Source organism: Camelus dromedarius, chromosome 23, assembly GCF_036321535.1.
Source record: "Camelus dromedarius isolate mCamDro1 chromosome 23, mCamDro1.pat, whole genome shotgun sequence".
In the NCBI taxonomy this organism is placed as follows: domain Eukaryota; kingdom Metazoa; phylum Chordata; class Mammalia; order Artiodactyla; family Camelidae; genus Camelus; species Camelus dromedarius.
This window is the reverse complement of record NC_087458.1, coordinates 474,335-493,074: the sequence shown is the minus strand read 5'-3', so window position 1 is coordinate 493,074 and position 18,740 is coordinate 474,335. Positions and strand designations below refer to the sequence as shown.

General features: G+C 57.5%; 1 protein-coding gene across 5 annotated transcripts in view; it reads left to right on the top strand.

Moving 5' to 3' along the window:
- BANP (BTG3 associated nuclear protein) overlaps positions 1-18,740 on the top strand; it is a 74,651-nt gene that overhangs the window by 49,696 nt on the left and 6,215 nt on the right. For 3 of the 5 annotated variants that reach the window (XM_031436639.2, XM_031436635.2, XM_064477663.1), the window contains 4 exons: positions 4,275-4,442; positions 8,085-8,215; positions 9,760-9,831; positions 11,437-11,475. In XM_031436639.2, the coding sequence (XP_031292499.1) occupies positions 4,275-4,442; positions 8,085-8,215; positions 9,760-9,831; positions 11,437-11,475 (410 nt within the window). The remainder of the gene's footprint in view (positions 1-4,274; positions 4,443-8,084; positions 8,216-9,759; positions 9,832-11,436; positions 11,476-18,740) is intronic. The other 2 variants (XM_031436640.2, XM_031436637.2) reach the window with 1 other exon arrangement.

The window sequence follows — 18,740 nt, the reverse complement described above, 5'->3', positions numbered from 1 at the left end:
GGCTGAGCTCTCACGCCTTAGGCTTTTTGGGTCTAAGGGCCTCTGTTGTGAAGTCCCGGCTCTGGAAGCAGCAGAGGCACCGGTGCCGGGGGAGGTGCAGTGCGGGCAGAGCAGGCAGGCCCCTCTTGTTGGGGAGTCGGCCCCCGCCCGGCTCCCCTCACCCGGGGGACGGGTGGCCTAGGGATGAGGGTCCTGCCTGGTGTCGCTCCTCAGGGGCTCTTGCCCGGTGCCGGTGGGGCACTGGGCTCCATCCCTGCTGCCCTTCCCTCGCGTGTTCCCGGGTGACTCAGAGTCCTGGGGCTGCCGTCACTGAGCATTGCCATTGGTTCCCTCCCTCACAGTCTGGGGCCCCGAATCTGAGACCCAGGTGTTGGCAGGGCCGCACTCCCTCCCGGGGGCTGGGGTGAGTCTCCCTTGCCTCTTCCAGGCAGCCCACGGGAGTCCACCCTGCCCCCCGCCCCCCGCCGCGCGCGCCTGTGTGTGCCAGCTGTCCTCTCCCTGTGAGGAGGCCAGTCACACTCCCACGGGGCCTCAGCTCAGCTGAGTCACTCACGTATGCAAAGACCGTGTTTCCCAGGGAGGTCACATCCTGAGGTCCTGAGATGGACATGAACTTGGGGGGACACTTCGGAGTATCCAGGGCCTGGGCCCTTTAGAGCGGTGTGTTCAAGAGCTGTGCCTCCCACAGCCCCTCCGGGCCCTGCCCCTGTCTTTGGGGGGTCGAGGCACCAGTTTGGAGAGCTGGGGGAAGTCGCGGTCAGTGTGGAGGGAGGGCACCGTGAGAAATGGGGGGGGCCCACCGGTCACCTTGGAAGGGCCTAATGGCGACCCCTGGGTTCTTCTCCCTATGCTCCGGGTATGACACCCCTCCAGCGGGCTCCCCTGTGTGGGGCCGGGCCAGCCTGGCCCTGAGGCCAGGGGCGCTGACGTGTGGTGCGTGGAGCGGCCAGGGCCATGCTGGCCCCCTCCCCCAGGAGCACGCCCTGGGTTGCCCCTCACTCGGGGGTGACGATTCTCTTGTTTTCCCAGTCAAGCCGAGACTGTCACTTTAAGGAATGCTTCCCTTTCCCTTGGCCTGGAGGTCATGTTAGCAGTGGCCTGTTTTCCATTCCTTTGTGGCAGATAAGCCCCATGCCACCCACCGAGGACTGAGGTTACAAGCTCGCTTGCTGCCTGCGTTTTGACTGGCCTTCTCCCACAGTGCGTCTCAGCCCCTCCGAGGGCCTCGTTGGAGAGCTGGGATCTGGCTTTAGGATGGAACCACCAGTGTCAGGGGTGGGCATTCTGGAGAGGGGAAGGCCATCGGCAGAGATGGGACCCCTCTCAGATATTTGCGGGGGAGTGGGGCGGGCAGCGCTCCAGGGAAGTAACTGGGAGCAGGCTCGGGCGGCTGCCTTTCTCGGGGGGGGGGGGGCGCGGGGCTTGCCCTCCCCAGGCCTCTGAGAGGCCCCAGTGGCTTGTCTGTGGCCGAGGTGAAGTCTAGCTCCCCAGGGCCTGCGTGCGAGGCAGCCATGGTGGGGGCCCTGCTGTGGGAAGGCGAGCGAGCGACCCACCCCTCCTCCCCGGGCCCGAGTGGCCCCAGGCCGTGCCGGGCGCCCTCTGTTGTTGGGCAGAGGGAGGCGCTCCCAGGGTTGGTGTGGCCCCTTCTCGGTGCGGGTGGGCGGCCTGAGTTTAAGGCTGGTTCTCACTCTTGACTGGTAATTCGGCTGGGAAGATAATGACATTCTTACTTTGTGAGGTTCTCTTAGGAGCATCAAGTGACTTGAGATAAGTTGCCTCAACAAGTGTGAAATACCAGTGAATTCAGAGTAATCTCATCTCTCACTGTAAGCGCTTCCCTCCTCCATTCACTTCGCTGAGGTTGCCCGGAACTGTCAGAAAAGATGGAGAGTGCCTTTGAGAGGCCAGAGCAAACACCGGCTCTGGCCCGCGGTGCCTGCCCACAGGGTTTCCGACGCAGAGCGGGCCCGCCGTGGCCTCCCAGCCCCACGGCTCTTTCGGGGGAGGGGGACGTGGGTGCTGCTGATTCTTGAGTCAGTTTTTCTTGGCATCCATCGCGAGGGTATCTGCCATCCAGTTGGAGTCTTGAGTTGCTGCTGGAAGGAGCTATGTAATAAAATGTCTTAGAAGAATTTAAAAATGGGTAATGTAGAACTACACGAATGTATGTTTCTTCTTCGAAGGCCGTAAGCCAGGTTTTGAACTGGCAAATCGGCTTTTGCAAAGTTAACTTAAGTGTCAGTATTTTCACTCATTTCTCATATACGTGCACCCGCGTGTGCCTTGCACACGTCCTTCTGCGTTGCCGACAGGTTCTGGAAATTTGTATAACCTCATGCATCCCTGGAGGCATCCGGAAGGTGTTTCCCGTGGGTGGGAAGGCGAGAGGGGTCGGAGGGTGGTCTGCAGGGTGTCTGTCCGTGCTGGAGCTGGCACCTGATAAGATGGTTGGGTGCCACGCGCCACCACTTCTCTGCTGGTTGTTCGCTCCTGTGCAGCTGTGGTCAGCCACGGGCTTGTCCTGTGCCTGCGGCTACAGTCAGTATTCGGGTTCCTGGTGACTGGACACCTGCACTTCTCATAGCTGGGTTCTCCTTCCTGCGACTACAGTCTCTTGTCACCAAAGTTGGTAGCCAGCTGGAACTTTGTGAGTTCCCCTTGCGCTGAGAGCCGTGCAGGCATGTCGCCCTCCCTCAGTAAATGCTGACTGACTGACGCCTCTGACTTCTCGAGAAGACCTGAGAACCAGCAGAGACCTGCTTCTTCCTCTGTGTCTCCTTTTCTGCGGAAGGACAGAGGGGCAGAGACGGCCTAGGTTCTGCTCTCTGCTCCTGAAAATCCTGCTTCTCCTGAACCCAATTTTTTTTCTCTCTAGAGTATAGAAATTTTGGTTGTCATTCTGTTTAGAGTCAAAGATGTCCTAAGCATCAGCTCACAGAAAGTCGAGAAGTGTCTTTCCAGGACAGAAGAAACTTTGCTGACTGCAGTGCTTAAGAAAATAAGCGCTTCCTTTGCTTTGTTTGTTTCAGTGTCTCGGTCTCCATAGAGCAGGTTTTAGGGGTTGGGCACCCGTTTGTCTCTCAGCACATGGTCCAAACTTGGTGCTCTTAGTCAAAACAGGAAGTTTTTTAGCTCAATGTTTTTATTATTAAATTTTTGAATTTCATCCATTTATTTTCCCGTTAATCAGTGAAGCTTCATGACCAGTGAGAGAGGGGGTCACCCTGTTGAAAAGCATGTCTTGTGATTCCCACATTCCTGACCGTTACTTTCTGTTGATTCAGCACAAGGAGGAGTGAGAGGTGGTCCACTGAGAGGCAGTGGGCGGACAGGCAGGGGGAGTCTCCGTCGGCCACCCACCCTGGTGGCCTCCCTGACCCCCGCCTCCTCCTTGGTGAGGGGTCTCGTAGGCTGGCGGGTCCCACATTGAGAGCTCAGTGTAATGTAGGGGCGACAGTGTGGGTGCCAGGGCTGAGCACGGGACAGACGCTGAAAGACTGCAGGACGGCTCTGCCCTCTGGGTCCCATGGAGGTGATGCCCACTCAGCCGGGGGGCGGGGACTCCAGGGAGTAAGGATGATCTCTGCCTTTACGGCGTTTTATTCTGATTGAGGAGGCAGGGCTGATCAGCCGGCCCAGGCTTGGGTGGCGATGGAAGAGGGTCTCCAGGTAATCGTGATCACCTTTTCATCAGCAGTGTTCAAGCATCTCTTATGTGCCTGGATACTCTGGGTTCTTGGCCGACATGGGTGAGCAAAACAGAGGTCCCTGTGCTTGTGGGGGAAACAGCGTGAACCCAGTAGATACAGAAGTTCTGTAAAGTGTTAGAGGACCTGGATGGGGTGGAGGCGGGAGGCCCTGTAGGGTCAGACAGGCTGGCTGAGTGGAGTATTTCTGAGGTCATATTAGAGCCCAGACTTGGAGAAGGAAGGAAGCAGCCAGGCAGACACAAGCGAACCGAGGAGAACCGAGCTGGGCTGGTCAGACTGTGGGGACCCTTGGCTTCTTCCTCCACATCCGGGCATGAGGTGTCGCACGTGAAATTCGGGTGGGCGGTTGGAGCATGGAGCATCCAGCAAGCTTGTAAGGGCCTCGCCTCTAGCTTTTTGCCCCTCTCCGGCTGATGTGGGCAGTCAGATCAGACAATTGGGAAAATAAATAGCGGAGAGCGTTGGTCACACGTAGCAGCCTCGGCTGAGGGGTCTCCCGGCCCCATCGCGCTGCCTGCTCGTGCCCCACCAGCCTCATGGAGCCTCCTGCCCTGTGTCCTGCAGGTCATCTCTTCTATAAGTTTGGAATCACGGAATCTGACTGGTATCGAATCAAACAGAGCATCGACTCTAAGTGTCGGACGGCTTGGCGGCGGAAACAGCGGGGCCAGAGCCTGGCCGTCAAGAGCTTCTCCAGGAGAACCCCGTCCTCCTCCTCCTATGGAGCCGCAGGTGCGCGGTGTGGGGCGGCTGGGTGGTGCCCCGTGGGGCTCTGGATGGGCGGGGAGGCCAGCGTGGTTCTGTGCGTGCGTGGCCCCCGAGGTGCCCGGTGGGAGTTTCCCAGGGGGAGGGGGGTGCCCTGGGCTCCGGGGCAGGAGGAGGGGCTGGGCAGGACCTCCGGGAGCACCGCTTCACCGCCCCGGCACGGGCGCGCTGTCGTCGTCCCGCCCGCGTGGCGTCCGCGGTGACGCTGCTTACTGTGCGGGGGCAGGGCCTCCGCTGTGCTCATGTCAAGGTAGCGGGGAACTCTTAGACTTTTCTTTCAGGTGTTGAAAGGAGGGGTTGTTTTTCCTGGAAAAGTTCACCAGGAGCGACAGTAAGTCCAGCATTGCTTGTCACCCAAGACGTCTCCAGATATTTTCACGGAAACAGTTTTCAACTTTGGCAGAGACTTCCTGGCAGCAGCTCTCAGACCTGAGCCCTGACCACAGTCGGGGCCGGGATCAGGGGCGGCAACAGGCAGTGGGGGCCGGAACTCTGGTTCTGGAAGCAAACTGGGTCACCTGGAGTCCGCACAGGGCCTCGTTCTTTCTGAGCCAGACCTCAGGAAGCGGTTTTCCTCGGCGGTTTGGTGGTTGTCAGATACTTGCCTTGCCCTGCCCTGACTGCCCTGAGGTGGCCGGTCTCGTGGGCCTGAGCACGGCCTCTGGGGGTGGCCTGCACTGAAGGGTCTGTCGGCGAGGAGTCTGGGCCTTCCTCTCACCATTGGGAGTTGCGTGTGGGAACTTAGGTGGCAGTCGGCGGTCTGCTGGGGGCGGCCCTGCGGTCCTGAGAGGGTAGGCAGAGGCCAGCGCGGACCGGTCTGTCGTCCCCTCCCGCGGCCGCACGGCAGCACTCGGTGCACATCCCGTCTCTGGAGGCGCCGGGACACGTGCGGAGCAGGGCTTCTCCCAGCTGGCCTGCGGGCGGGCCCCTCGGAGCCTCGTAGAGTCAGATCTGGTTGAGTACATCGGGGCGGGGGCCTGCACCTGCGTGAGGCCCCGAGCTGGTCTGGAGCCCGTGTGAGCAGCGAGGGCATTGGGTCCCGAGGTGGTGGCTGGGCTGCTGGGCCGGCCACCTGGATGGAACCCCCTCTGGCCCCGTGGCTGGAGACTCGGGTCTGATCTCCGAAGCGTCGCAGCTGGCGACGCCCGTTTCTCTCCTCTCGTGCATTACTGTTTGTTCCTCTTCGGTTGTTAGCGTCTTCAGCTGCACGACAGTAATTCAGTTTAATGATAGCTGTGTGTCTTCAGTGACTCTTTTCTTTGTTTATAAACGTGTCAGTGTTTCTCCCAAGACGCTGTGGGTTTGAGCAGCTCTCAGGGCTGCCGCTGGCCTTGCGGGCGGTGAGCAGCCACCGGGAGGACATCTCCAGGGCTGAGGCTGGGCAGGCTCCGTGTCTCTGACGGGTCCTTTGGAAGGACTCTGTCCGGAGCCCTGTCAGCGGGCCGGCCCCAGGCGGCTTTGGAAGATCCACGAGCAGTGGGCACGTGCCCAGAGGGGCCCTGCTAGTCCTTCTCTCGGTATGTAGGTGGCACCATGTGGCGCGTGGCTGCCTGCCCCGGGGTCTCCGCGCCCAGGACACAGCGTGGTGGGTGGGGAGGGGTGGGATTCATGGTGAGGCTTTTTAGGAAGCTCTGGCAGGAGATGGCTCCATCGGTTCCCTGGGCCTTTAGAGGTAGGTGTCTGGGGAGGATGGGGAGTCCTGGGCACCGTGCTGACGGGGGCTGCTTCTCGGGTGTTGGAACCGAGGAGTTTTGAGAGAAACACAGAACACATTCTTCTCTTATCAACATTTTTGGAGAACGTTGCTTTGTAACTTTTGGTTGATTTGCCGTTTCTCTGTTTGAATGCACTGCGTACTTGGCTAAAACTCAGTAAAGCACACGCGGTGGTCTGTCAAGGGGACTCCTGGGGTCTCGTCCTCCTCTCTGTGCTCACGGCTGTTCTGGCGACAGGCTCCTCAGGAACGTGTCACTAAGCCAGGAGTCTGTCAGCTTGGAAGCGGCAGTAGCTCCACTGAGGTTGTCCTCTCCTGAATGATCAGCAGACAGAAAGGGCACTTCCCAGTCAACGCTCTAAGTGAGATTCTGGGCCGAGACTGGTCTGTTTAAGTCTGAGTTAGTTCTGCCAGTTTGAACACAAACCATAAAATCACTAGTTTCAAGGGACTTTAAAAAATCAACTTCATTAAAATGCTTCTGTTTCACACTCCTTGCTGGCCGCACTGTGTCAGCCTTTGTGTGTGCCGGCGTGTGAGGCAGCCGCGTTGGCTGCGTGAAACGCCCTGGGCACGTTCCCTACAGCCCCCCTGGGGCCCAGGAGCACTCACGTGCCCAGCGCTTCACGGTTGCAGGGGACACCTGCTGACCGCGTGCCGCTGTGCTGCGTCTCCCTGGACGCAGAGTGGAGCTGCCCGGTGCGGGTAGGGCCCAAGGGGGCAGCCTGTCCTGTGTCGCTGCTGGGGGCCACGGTCTGGGCCACCCTCGATGCGGCCCCTGTCCGCGTCACTGGCTGCAGCTCTTGAATGATTCTGATCACGAGCAAGGCAAGTGACCGAGGCAGTTTTTGCACTGGGCTTTGATGTCAGTGTAAATTGTGAAACGTGAATTTATTTATTTATTTATTATTTTTTAATTTTTTTAATTTTGTTTTTGAGGGGTAATTAGGTTTATCTGGTTTTCAGCGGAGGTACAGGGGATTGAACCCAAGGCCTTCTGCGTGCTGAGCACGGGCTCTACCACCGAGCTAACCCTCCCCCCAGAGCGTGAGCTTAGGCTGGTCTTCACGTGAGGGGTTACAGGGAGTTACTGACTACGCGGTAAATTCAGTGACTTAAATTCGAGGTTTCTGACGTGTTACAGGTGCTAACGCTTTAATGTTGTTGTGTTAGTTATTTAAAAGGTATTTAGTGGAATCTACCCCATGTCAGTTGGCCCCATTGAGCTATTAAAAAACACACGAGAAGCCTTTTCTTCAATGATCACACAGTTTACATCTTTCTTTTTCCTCCTTCCGTTTCTATCAGTGTTCCGCTTTTCTCACAGAAGGTCATTCTGATGCAGTATGTTTTTATCTTTAGAAGTTTTTTTATTAAACCATCATCTATTGCAATAAAAATACGAATATACATTGAAAATGAAAAAAATTTTTTGAGTCCTTAATGTTGTGTTTAAGAAAATTCTTCTGACTGAGATAATGTTACAATCAAAACGAATACACAACACATCAAAACAAATGTATCTCGTTTTGTGAACTTGCTGGAAATGGGTCTGTGAGTGAGTGGGTGGGGCTCGCTTCCCTGGTTGAATTATCGGCGCGCGCACTGCCTTCTGCTGCCTGACGGGGTTTGGCCTCGACTCCGTCCTGTCTCCCATTGGCTGTGACGTCTGAGGAGCCTCCCTGCACAGCGGTCGGGATGCATGTTTGTGGCTGCCCCGTGGACGTGGCTGTGTAGGTTAGCGCTCTCAGCCATCAGACAGCTGCTGCCAGCGATCCCTGCACAGCGCGAGTCTGGGGGTGAAGACGGGCCTTTCCTCTGCGTGGGAATCGGGGCTGGGGGAGAGGAAGCCAGACGTGGACAGAGGGCTGAGCCCCGGGTGCATTTCTCCGCAGAGACCATGATGAGCACGCCGCCACCCACCAGCGAGATGCAGCAGCCCCCGCCACAGGCCCTGCACTACGCGCTGGCCAACGCCCAGCAGGTCCAGATCCACCAGATCGGAGAGGACGGGCAGGTCCAAGTAGTACGTACCCTCTGCCGGCGGGCTGGGAGGGCGGGCCGGGAGGCGGGAGCGGCAGGGCCCTGAGGGCTCCCCCTGTGGTCTGGGCCCCACCGGAAGCTTGGGATGGGGTCAGGTGCCATTTCAGAGTGGAAGGAGTTAGGGGTGGCCTCGCACGTCTCAGGATGTCTCTGCCGGCCCCTGGGGGCTCCCCTGTGTGTGCTGCACCCGCGGCTGCTCTCAGGCCACTTGAGCGTCCCTGTGTCTGCCTGTCCTCCTGGGAGACATGGTGGGCGCATGAGAGGTGTTTTCTCAGTTCGGGAGCACAGGCCCCCTTTACCCAGCGGGGAAGTAATTTCGCCCCAGGGCCATTGGAGAGAGCCGGTGGCCGTCGTCACTGGAGCGTGCCCTGGCTGTGCAATGTGCCCTTGGCCCCAACGGGCCCTCAGCAGATGGCGAGCCCTCCCAGTCTGCCTCCCCGGCCCTGTGCAGTGCCGGCCCTTCATGGGTGCGGTGGCCTGGGAGAGCGGGGCCCGAACTTCTGGGGAGCCTCCTCGCCGGGTCCCTCCCTGCCGGCTGCCTCCTGGAAGCCTGGTTCCCACCCCAGGCGGCCTTGGTTTGATGCTGCGCTCAGCACACTGTCTGCAGAGGGAGGGCCTCTGGACAGTGCTGAGGGGCACTTTGAAGGGTTCTTCTTCCCGGGGACATGGCGCAGTTGTAAACAGTGAGGTCTCTGTTTAACTGACAGTCACAGAGGCAGTCGCCTTTGCCTCCCTAGGGAGGAAGTTCTTTGAAAGAAGTCCAGGACAGGTGAGTTGGACGCAGGGGCCACCTAGACCTGGTAAAATGAAGGCCGCAGAAAGTTGTCCAGTGGTTTATTTTAAGGTCCATTTTGATGAAGGTGGAATTTTAAACAAGATAATGGATATTCATTTCACTCATCTAAGTTGACATTTACAGGAACTAATTGTCTGCCTGAGTCTACAAAGACAAATGCATTTGAGTTAGATGCTTTGAAGCCACGTTTATTAATGTTTACTGCGGCTGTTTAAATAGTCACATCCGTCTCTGATTTAAAAGCAGTTGGCTGACGTGTTTTCTGCGTAGATACAGGCACCCCCCGTCACGCGCTGCTGCGTGGCCTCACGCCCCGAGCGTGCAGACGCCACCTGACAGTCTGGGGGGTTCTGGTCCCTTCAGGTTGATAATATCATTTTTAAAAAGTTGTCATTTTAGTTTCTGGAAAATTCTGATTTCCTTTCTTTCCTATATGTCCACCTCATTCTTAAATTTGTTTCTTTAATAATGTTCACAGATTCAGCAGGTTTCTCCTAGGCCCCACTTCCCCTTTAAGAACTAGGCAGTGCTCCCCTTCATACACTTGAAGTTTGATTTCCAGCGGCTGGTTAATAAGCCCACACTGCACCCCTGCAATGTCGCGCCCCGGACTCAGCTGTCTTTTCTTGGACTGTGAGTGGACAGTCAGGAGCCACACTTCCGAGGGTGTTTCTTGTTTGCTCTGGTCTCGATTTTCCTCTGATGCTTCTTGGTGTCTTCTCTTCCTGCGGATCCCACAGGGCCACCTGCACATCGCCCAGGTGCCTCAAGGGGAGCAGGTGCAGATCACGCAGGACAGCGAGGTGAGTCTGGGCCCCTGGCTCCTGCACCTGCGCCTGGTCACACGAGGTGGACACCACCTGACTCTCGTTGCCGGGCACAGGCTCCAGGCCGCACCTGCCCTCCGCAGCTGCCTCCCTTGCTGCCCTGAGGCCCCGACCCTGGCTGTGGGGAGTCCTGCTCCTGGCTGAACTGCCCTGTGATCACCCCGCTCCCCTGCTCCCTGACTGAGATGTGGGCCTGCGCCCCCAGCGGGGTTCCCGCCCCTGGGGTGGGAGGAGCACCGGGCGGGCCCGGCCCTGGAACTGCGGCCTCACCTCCCCAGCCTCACTTCTCAGCGCCAGCTGGGACCAGTGCCCGTCGTGCGGGAGGTTGGGGCTCTGTGGAACCGGCACGTGCAGGTCCTGGGAGCTTCTGGGGCAGCTCTCTGTGGCTCTGTCCCGGCCGCCTGCAGTCCTCACTGACGTTACTGCCCGTGGGGACGCACACAGGGTCCTCCCCGGCCCATGCACTGCCAGGTGTGCAAGTCTTCCCAGCCGTGCCGTGTGGGGCCCGGGCCTGCTCCCGGGTGGGGAGCGGTGTGGGCGGGCCTCATGCCGGCCTGCCTGGGGCTGTGGTTCGTGGGTCTCAGGTGTCCCCAAGTGAGCAGTGAGGGGCAGGTGAGGCGTCAGTGGAGAGCCCTCTGGGGAAGTGCTGGACACCTTACAAGGCCAGGCAGTGGGAGGCCACTGGAGGGGCACACATCCAGCCAGAGTGCTTCACTCGCTGGGGGCCACTTGAAAGGAGGAAAGTTGATGTGGCAGGAAAAGGAGAAGTCAGTGTGCACCCACTTTTACACTGCTGCTGCTAAAAAATCTTGAATTTCAGTTTTTCAGCATCAACGTCGCTTTCCTTTTCAGTTTTCATAGTTGAGTCCCTCCTCTGTGTAAGCCAGTGTCCTTGCTTCCTGCAGGAACTGAGTACAGTGAATTAGAAGAAGTTGCTGATAGCACAGTGATCACTTTGGAAAGAAAGTTACTATACACAGTAGGCCTTCTTATCACAGGAAGACCTTACCTTGTTCGTTTAAAAACTAGGTAATTATTGTGTCAAAATGAGGATATCTGTAAAGAGACAGTTAGCAGACCCTACCGGACTTAAAACAAGAGTTATTCTTTTTTAAACAAATAAAAATGAGTTTCCAGCTGGTGGGATCCCAGTAGGCCCGTGGCCTGGCTAACTGCAGTGTACCGTCACCGGGGTTGGTGCCCTGTCGTGTGTCAGGTGTCCCCGCCAGGGAAGCTGGCCGGTGGGGCTCCGGGCCTCTCTGGGCTGCTTTTGATTCTTTTTGTGAGTCTAACATTGTTTTAAAAGGAAAAAAATGAAGTTTTCATTTGAGGTCAAGGTGGAGGGATGGGTACAGTGTTTTTTCTTTTTAAAATTGACTTGTTTTGTGTGTTTTTACAAGAAGAGCAGTGCCCGTGAACTCAGCTGCAGTGTTTAGTTCTGGGGTCTTGATCACTAGAGGAGCCTCAGTCTTTGCAAAATGGACATCACTGGTTCCACTGGTTTTCACAGCTGGCGTGGGGACGTTCATTTTGTCTTGAAGTCATAGTCCTTGATCACTCCTTTTCTCATCCACCTCGTAGGGCAACCTGCAGATCCACCACGTGGGACAGGATGGGCAGGTAGGTGCTCCCCAGGGCCCCGAGGCCTGGCGTCACCGCGGGGAGGGAGCGAGACTGGGAGGCGGTGCAGCATCCGCCCCGGGAAGCACCACTTTTCTCCTGGGGCCTCAGGGGCCCTGGAGGACTGGGCGTGGACGGCAGGGCTCCGGGCTGCTGTGCAGCCGTGTGCTAGGGTGAGGTAGGTCTTGTTCGCGTACGTCACTGTCACACTGCAACCACTGCCCTCTTTTCTGGTCTGATCAAAAAGAGTAACGGAAACCCTCACGGAGCTCGCCTGTGTGAATCGTCTGCAAAGTGAAGCCCTGACCGAGGCATTCTCGGGAGTGATCTGCTTTCTCAGATGGAGTGAAACTGCTGATGACCTCGAGGATTTACGTTTCCGTGTCCTCTTGAAGGGTTTCTGTTAAAGAGATGTTTGTGACCTCTGAGTAATTAGGGAAGAGATGCTGGAGGGTCTTCCTTTTTGGTAAAGCTAACTTACGAACCATAAACATGGAGCTCGCTTACTCTCAAGACACTAGCACTCCTTGTTCGCAGAACTGGTGCGCGCCCCGTGTCCTCGACGAGGGCCTGTCTGCCTCAAGCGGGCTGTGTCCCTGGGCGCAGAGCTGAAGCATGGCCGCGCCCCGTATCTCCTTCTGAGCCCTCAGAGCACCTTGGGGCCAGCGCGACCTTCATTTAAGTTGAAGTTTCTTAGTTTGAAAGTTTCGTCTACGTACACGTGAGGTCTTAATCAGAGTCCTGAAGCAGAATTAATACCTAACAAGAACATAGCTGCCTCGGAAAGGAGCCAGACAGCCAAAGAAATGCGTCATTTAGAAGACGCACCCTGCTCTCTCTCGCTGGGCTGCCTCCGTGGGAGGGTGTTGCTGGAGGCCGTCTCGCAGGTTTTCTGTCTCCGGGCAGGAGGGGCAGGGTCGTGTCAGCCGTTCATCTCTTTGTTTCTGACGGTTTGGTGGTTTGTGTTTCTACTGGGAGTGAGATTTTACCCTCAGTGTCAGATGTCGCTGGACTTTGATTCAGGAGAAAAGGACGTGTGTTACTTTGATTTTCCCTTTGTTTCTGTCGCTGTGCTGGAGAAAAATTCCACTTGGGATTTTTGAAATATAATCGGGTCTGTATATTACATTAGTTTTGTGTTCTGTGTCTGATCACAGGCACCTCATCCCAGAGAAGCTGGCCCACGTGGGCCGGTGGGGCAGGAGCGCGAGCTCCAGCCCCCATGCCAGCTCAGCAGGGACCCCAGAAGCCCCCAGGCCAGAGCCTGCTCCGCGCTCCCCGCCCCTCCCCCCCACGACAGCCCTCCGGCCCCAGGGCCTGTTCCCCCCAACCCCCGCCTGCCCCGGCCTCACCCCCCGCGCTCCCACCCCTTTCTCAGCTGCCTCAGCGCAGAATACGTGCGTCTCCCCTCTGGGCGCCTTCTGTCCCGTGAGTGGGAACTCACTGACCACTGGCTGATTTTGGCTGTAGGATCTCACACTGCCTGCCTGCCGCCGCGTCCCCCCTGCCGGCCCCCTGGGGGCTCCTGTCAGAGACGGGGCTCAGGTGAAGGCTCAGGTGAAGGCGGGACTCGCAGGGAGTTTCCATCCCTAAAGGAAACTCTGCTTTCAGATTTAAAGCAGCAGTATGTCTTCCGAGGAAACTGCTTTCTCCTGGTAAATCTGTTTAGCTCATCTTTTCTTATTTCCCATTTGTGGAAATTCTTCTCTCTTCTTTTGCCTGTCCTATTTCCTGTTAAGTTAGCCTGCTCATAACAGCTTCATTTTCTAAGTTGACCCAATGTTTGCAAGACAGAATGATGTTGCACCAGACACAGGACCCCCAGTGGCCTCGATGTCCCTGCAGAGCAGACGGAGAGCATCGCGGGGCTGGAATGGGAGCCTCCCACCCCTGTCTCTCTTGGCATATGAGAGGATGTGCCCAAAGGCTCCCACCCCTCGGGCCAGACGTGGCCTCCGTCTTCCCGGCAGGAGGGTTGCAGTGCAGGTGGGGGAAGAGGTGCCCATGGCCTCCTCGACTCTGGGGCAGAGGGGCCCCTGAGTTAGCAAGGCCTGCGGAGAAGCTGGGGTGTCACTGCTCTCTGAATTCAGCCCCCCACCCGCTGTCTCATCAGCTTCATGTTGATTCCCGGTCTGCAGGGTTCAGCGTTACTAAGGATGGTCACACGGCTGTGCCACTGTCTCCCTGCTCAGTGTCTCTGTGAGCAAACGGGCTGGTGTGGGGTGGGGTGCCTCCACAGGTAGTCCAGGGGCTTGTGGAGTCTGAATGGAGAACGGGCCTTAAGGAGGAAATCTGGTCAGCAGCAGGGAGACCTGGGACTCCCAGCAGAGGTGGCCTGTCCCAATTGGGAATCACAGAATGAGAGCGGGATGTTCAGACAGGGGTGTGTAAACGTGCCAGGTGTGTACGGTGCGTTCTTGTCTGAGGGTTTCAGTTTTCCAAGGTGGTGTTCAGTGTGGTGCAGGTTTTAATTTGGCATGCGTTCCCAGAAGTGTCTGAAGAATGAAGACAGAAGGCCCTCCAGTATTGAGAGCCATGGGATTGCATTCTGCAGGGATGGAGGAGCTGACTTGGGGTGCGTTTCAAGTGAGACGTGATGGCCTTTCCTGTGAGGCCACGGGGACTCACCCATGGGTGATGTGGCTCTCAGGCGGGAGGCCCCTGGGCTGTGGCCACCCTGCCTACTGCCTGGGCCTCTGCTCTGGGCATCACCCTGCTCCTTGCCGTGGGGCTGTGGACCGGGGTCGCCTGGCCCTGAGCTGCCCCACGTGCAGTCAGTGTGCGGGGCAGACGCCACCCGGCTGGCGAGCATGAGGCTGTGTGTGTGGCTGGATGGCGGCTGTGTCCGCGGGGAGAAGAAGACCAGGTCCCTCCCCACTCGGGGACGTGGGCCACAGCCACGCACGGAGCCGGCAGGGACTCGGCGTCCCTTTCTGGAGCCCGACGTGCACTCACTCCCACGTCCTGGCCCCTCCTGTGGTGTTTCCTTTGAGGACATGAGATGCGTTCAGGGACCAGGTGAGGTTACTCCCGTTTCCACGCGTGGACAGTGGGCGCCAGCTCTTCTGGGCTCGTGCGGGGATGTCAAGTCCACATGGATGCAGACCCCGACTCTCACTAACTCCTGAAGCCCTAGGACCGCATCCTTACTGCTGATGTCACCCACAGGGCTGCACAGCCACTGTCACCTCCACTCACGTCACCGCCACTGCCGCCATCACCACGAAGGGATCAGGTTTTGGTTTTCGGGAGCTGTGCTCCACCCCGTGCTCTGCCGTTTTCTGTAGGGACTGCAGTGGCGTGCCCCTCTGCCCAGCTCGTAGGAGGCTTTGCTGGGGGGAAGGTAACCAGCTGGGAAGTGTGTGAGGAGAGCAGGGCCGGGTCTGTGGGCTGCTGCTTGCCCGTTGCCCTGTGCCCCGGAGGCACCGGGGCTGGCATGGAGCCGGGGGTGCCCAGGCCCGGCCAAGCGGGTGTGGTGAGGTGTCAGGCTCACCGGGCACCTCTCTGTCACAAGGCAGTGTCATATCTGTTGGAACTTTCATATCTGGGTCAATTTTTTCCTCTGTATTTGGGAGATTTGCAGCCATGTGGGAAATCTTTAAAGACTGGAGCTTTAGTCATGCTGTTTATTCTGTGGATCTGGAAACTGCTTAGTACTGTTTCAACTAGACGAGCATTTTGGTAGATTTTTATTTTTATTTCTTTACAGCTGTAGCTAATGTTATCTAAGATGTGTCTGGAAAATGGCAGGACACTCGGAACCCTGGGAGGTGTGTGTTCTGGTAAAGCTCGTCTCTGTGATGACGAGTGTACCGGGTGCGCACACTCACGCACGCATACACGCACACACACGCTTCGCGGGTATTAAACAAAGGCAGCCTGGTGACACATCCAGGTCACTGTCTTCTTGCACTTGAGGTAACTTCCCTGAGACTGTCAGCGTGTGACTGAGCAGCTTTGGCATTCTTGAGACTTCTGAACCTCTCTCCACTTCTTTGGCAGTTGTGTCTTTCCTTATACTTTGCTTAAAAGTAAATTTCAGTAGCTTACAGAATTTTTTCCATAAAATGAGGCTTATAAACCCAGCTGGAAAAAAGATTAGAAGAGGTGGGGAGTACCCAACATTTTATGTGCAGGAGTGTTTTGGTGAGGATGAGAAGAAGAGCGTGTATAGTGTGCGTATGTGATGTGTGCGTGGTGTGTGCGCGCGTGTGTGTGGTGTCCGTGGTGTGCGCGTGCGGGTGGTGTGTAGGGTGCCTTTATCGGTAGCAGTGGAGCGGTCTCTGCCGCTCCCAGGGGCCCTAGTCCACTTTGGATGGTGTGTCACACCTGGAGAGCAATCTCAGCCTTGTGTCACTAAAATTCTCATAAAAATGTTCCCTTCAAGAAAATGTGTTCCCACATCGCACACCAGAACACAGAGGTCTTGGAGAACCTGGGGAGCTCAGGGGGTTAATCCCTTGTGGGAAAGCCTTCTCTACCAGAAATGGTGGAAAATACCATTTAAGCCATGAAAGCTCAGCCGTGGGTAAGTTTGGTGTTGGGTAGTTCCACACAATAGCCTAGGAAAGTCACACAAGCCACCGTGTGTCCCCTGCCACCTGGCGGAGGCGGCTGAGCTTGGGGCCCGGCATCCCTGCCGCTGACTCTGGGCCCCGCAGGGCGGGCTGGATGGGGGCGGGCACCGGCCTTGGGCCCGTGGGCAGCGAGGAAGGCAGATGCAGGCGTGGTGGATGAGAACCAGCTGGCGACCCTGGCGTGCTCCTCCAGGCCTGTCCTTTGTCCCTGGAGCTGGGACGGACGAGACTGTTTCAGGTGGGACAAGGCCAGGAGAAGGCTGGACAGAGGTTCGGGCTGGGGAAGATGTGATGGTGGTTTTCAGAAGCTGGGCGATGTGGCGGCCCCTGCAGGCACGTTTCCAGGGTTTTAAGTTGCTGGAATGACGAGGGCTCTGAAGGCTCGTTAGCTGAGGCTGAAGCACTCTTTTAATCGAACCCCAAAGACTCTTCCCCTTACTTGGATACGTTCCGTGGCCCTGAGCCCCTTGCCTCCAGACAGTCGAGGAGTGACAGAGAATCACTTTTAAAATTCCAGAATCGTTTTTCATCAATTTCGTCATTTTCAAATACATGTTTACAAGGGTGAATTAAAAAGCTTTAATACTACTAGATCGGAACTTGGCTCCTTTCTGGCCTCGCGGCACCTGGTGGAGTACCAGCGCGCAGTGCTCAGCGCCTGCTTGTTGACGAGGGGGTGCGATGGTGAGTGCCCCAAGTTAGCACTCAGTCAGTTGTCAGCACACGGGTTAATTGGAGGCATTCTGAAACAGTCTTTTACCTTTAAGCCTTTTAGAATGTAGCATATGGTCGCTGGTAACTTTAATCGTGAGTAATAACCTGGAAGTGTAGGTGACTTGCATGAAGCTCACAGCCGGAGAAGCTGAAAGGGTGATGCTTCTGGCTAATCACCGGTTTCCTTCTGGCGAGGTCCAAGCTGTAGAACTTCTTCTGCGTGAGGAAGGTTTAGTGGTTTCTCTGGGTTTTCCCAAAGCTTTTCCTCACTGCCCGTTTTCTGAGACGGGCCTGCGTGCAGAGGGGCAGCTGCCCCGCGAGCGTTTGGGGCGGGGACCCCGTCTGGTGCTCGGCCAGTGTCCGTGGCGTTGGGGCGCCAGCACACGGCGGCTCCGTCTGAGCAGCTGCTGAAAGGAGGGCCCCCACTCCCGCTCCAGGAACTTGCTTTCTGAGCTTCTGACTGCGGAGGAGGGTGGGTGGTAGGTGACCCTCCAATGGGGCTGCCCCTTGAAGGCTGGCCGTGTTTCCAGTGGTTCGCTTGTCTGAGTCAGAGAGCGGAGCTGGAAGAGACCCACGGGGACGAGGCAGCTCCCTCCTGTCCTGCCCAGGCCCCAGCTTCCCCAGCAAACTGTGGGGGCTCGTTCCAGAGGGGAGGTGTCTGAGTTCAGACAGGGGAGTCCGGGCCGGGAGGGGGCCGTAGTTTGCACTGAGCTGGCCCCTGTGCTGCAGGGCTGCAGGGCCAGGGCTTCCAGGAGGACGTAGTCAGCAGCACTGGACGGGGAGGACAGGGCCGTCCAGTCCAGGGGCGGGAGGCACGAGCAGCGGGGCTGTAGGCTCTGAGCTGGGTTCTGATGGACAAGGGGCCCAGCGAGCCCTCCAGCCACTCAGCCAGGGTTACTGCAGAAGAAGACGCTCAAGCTTAGGATCACATCCCATTTGTTCTTTCTCCCTTTGAGAGTGAACCTGGGAGTGACTCTGAACTTGATTGTGTGTTTACAGGGCAGGACACACTTGCACAGCAGCCTGGTTGTCGTGTTCACACGAGAGCTCTCTCGGTTGCGTCCCCTCTGTGTTCCCTCGCCTACCGGCTGTGGCGGGTTTGGACGGCAGGTGCCGTGGGGGCGGGAGCCCTGAGCTCTGGGTCCTCATGTCCCGCCCGGAGGCTCCTTCTCCCAGGGAGCACCTGCAGGACGTGACCCCGGGGGAGGTGGCCCCAGGGGTGCACATTCAGGGTCCTGCAGGACTCGTGTGGCCTCTGCGGGTGCACTTGCGCCGGGGCCCTCTGTCTGCCCGTCACTGTCCGCACTCAGGCTTGTGGGTGAGGGTCTGAGGACAGTGCCCCCACCGTGCGGGCAGTTGGTTGACGTTAGCATCTTCCAGAGGACACAGATGTTAATGGAGCAGGCCTGATGAAAGCTTCCTATGGAGTTGAACTCGGTAGGAAAATTGTGTCACGTCTTCCTGGAAGTTCTTTCTTTTGTCCCATCCCAGTGATCACGGTTGTAATTTCCCTGGTTCTGTGCCAAGAGTTTTCCAAATTAAAGAGAGAATGATGGGGCAGTGTGCATCGTCGGGGGACAGTGGGGGAGCCTTCTCTGTCCTCCTCCGGCCGCCGGCCGCGTGCATCCTCTGGCCGGACGGCAGTGCAGTGAGGGGATGGCCCACCTACAGGCATGATGAAAACCTTTCTGTTCTTCCTGCTCTGGATCCCCATGCCCTGCCCACCCCACCTGCCCTTCTAGAAGCCAGAGGCCCGGACCCATGGGACAGCGCAGGGCCCTGGATTTGACTTGGGCTGCGTTAGTCAGCTTCTCCCCTCCTCTCCCCTCCCAGGGACGGGAAGGTCTTGAGACACATGGTTAAGATTTGTTCCCAGGAATGCCGCCCTCTCTGGAATGATGGGCTGGACACCACGCATCTCCAGACTTCCGGTTTTGCCTTGTATTTTAGGCTTTGTTTTGCTTTCTCCCCGAT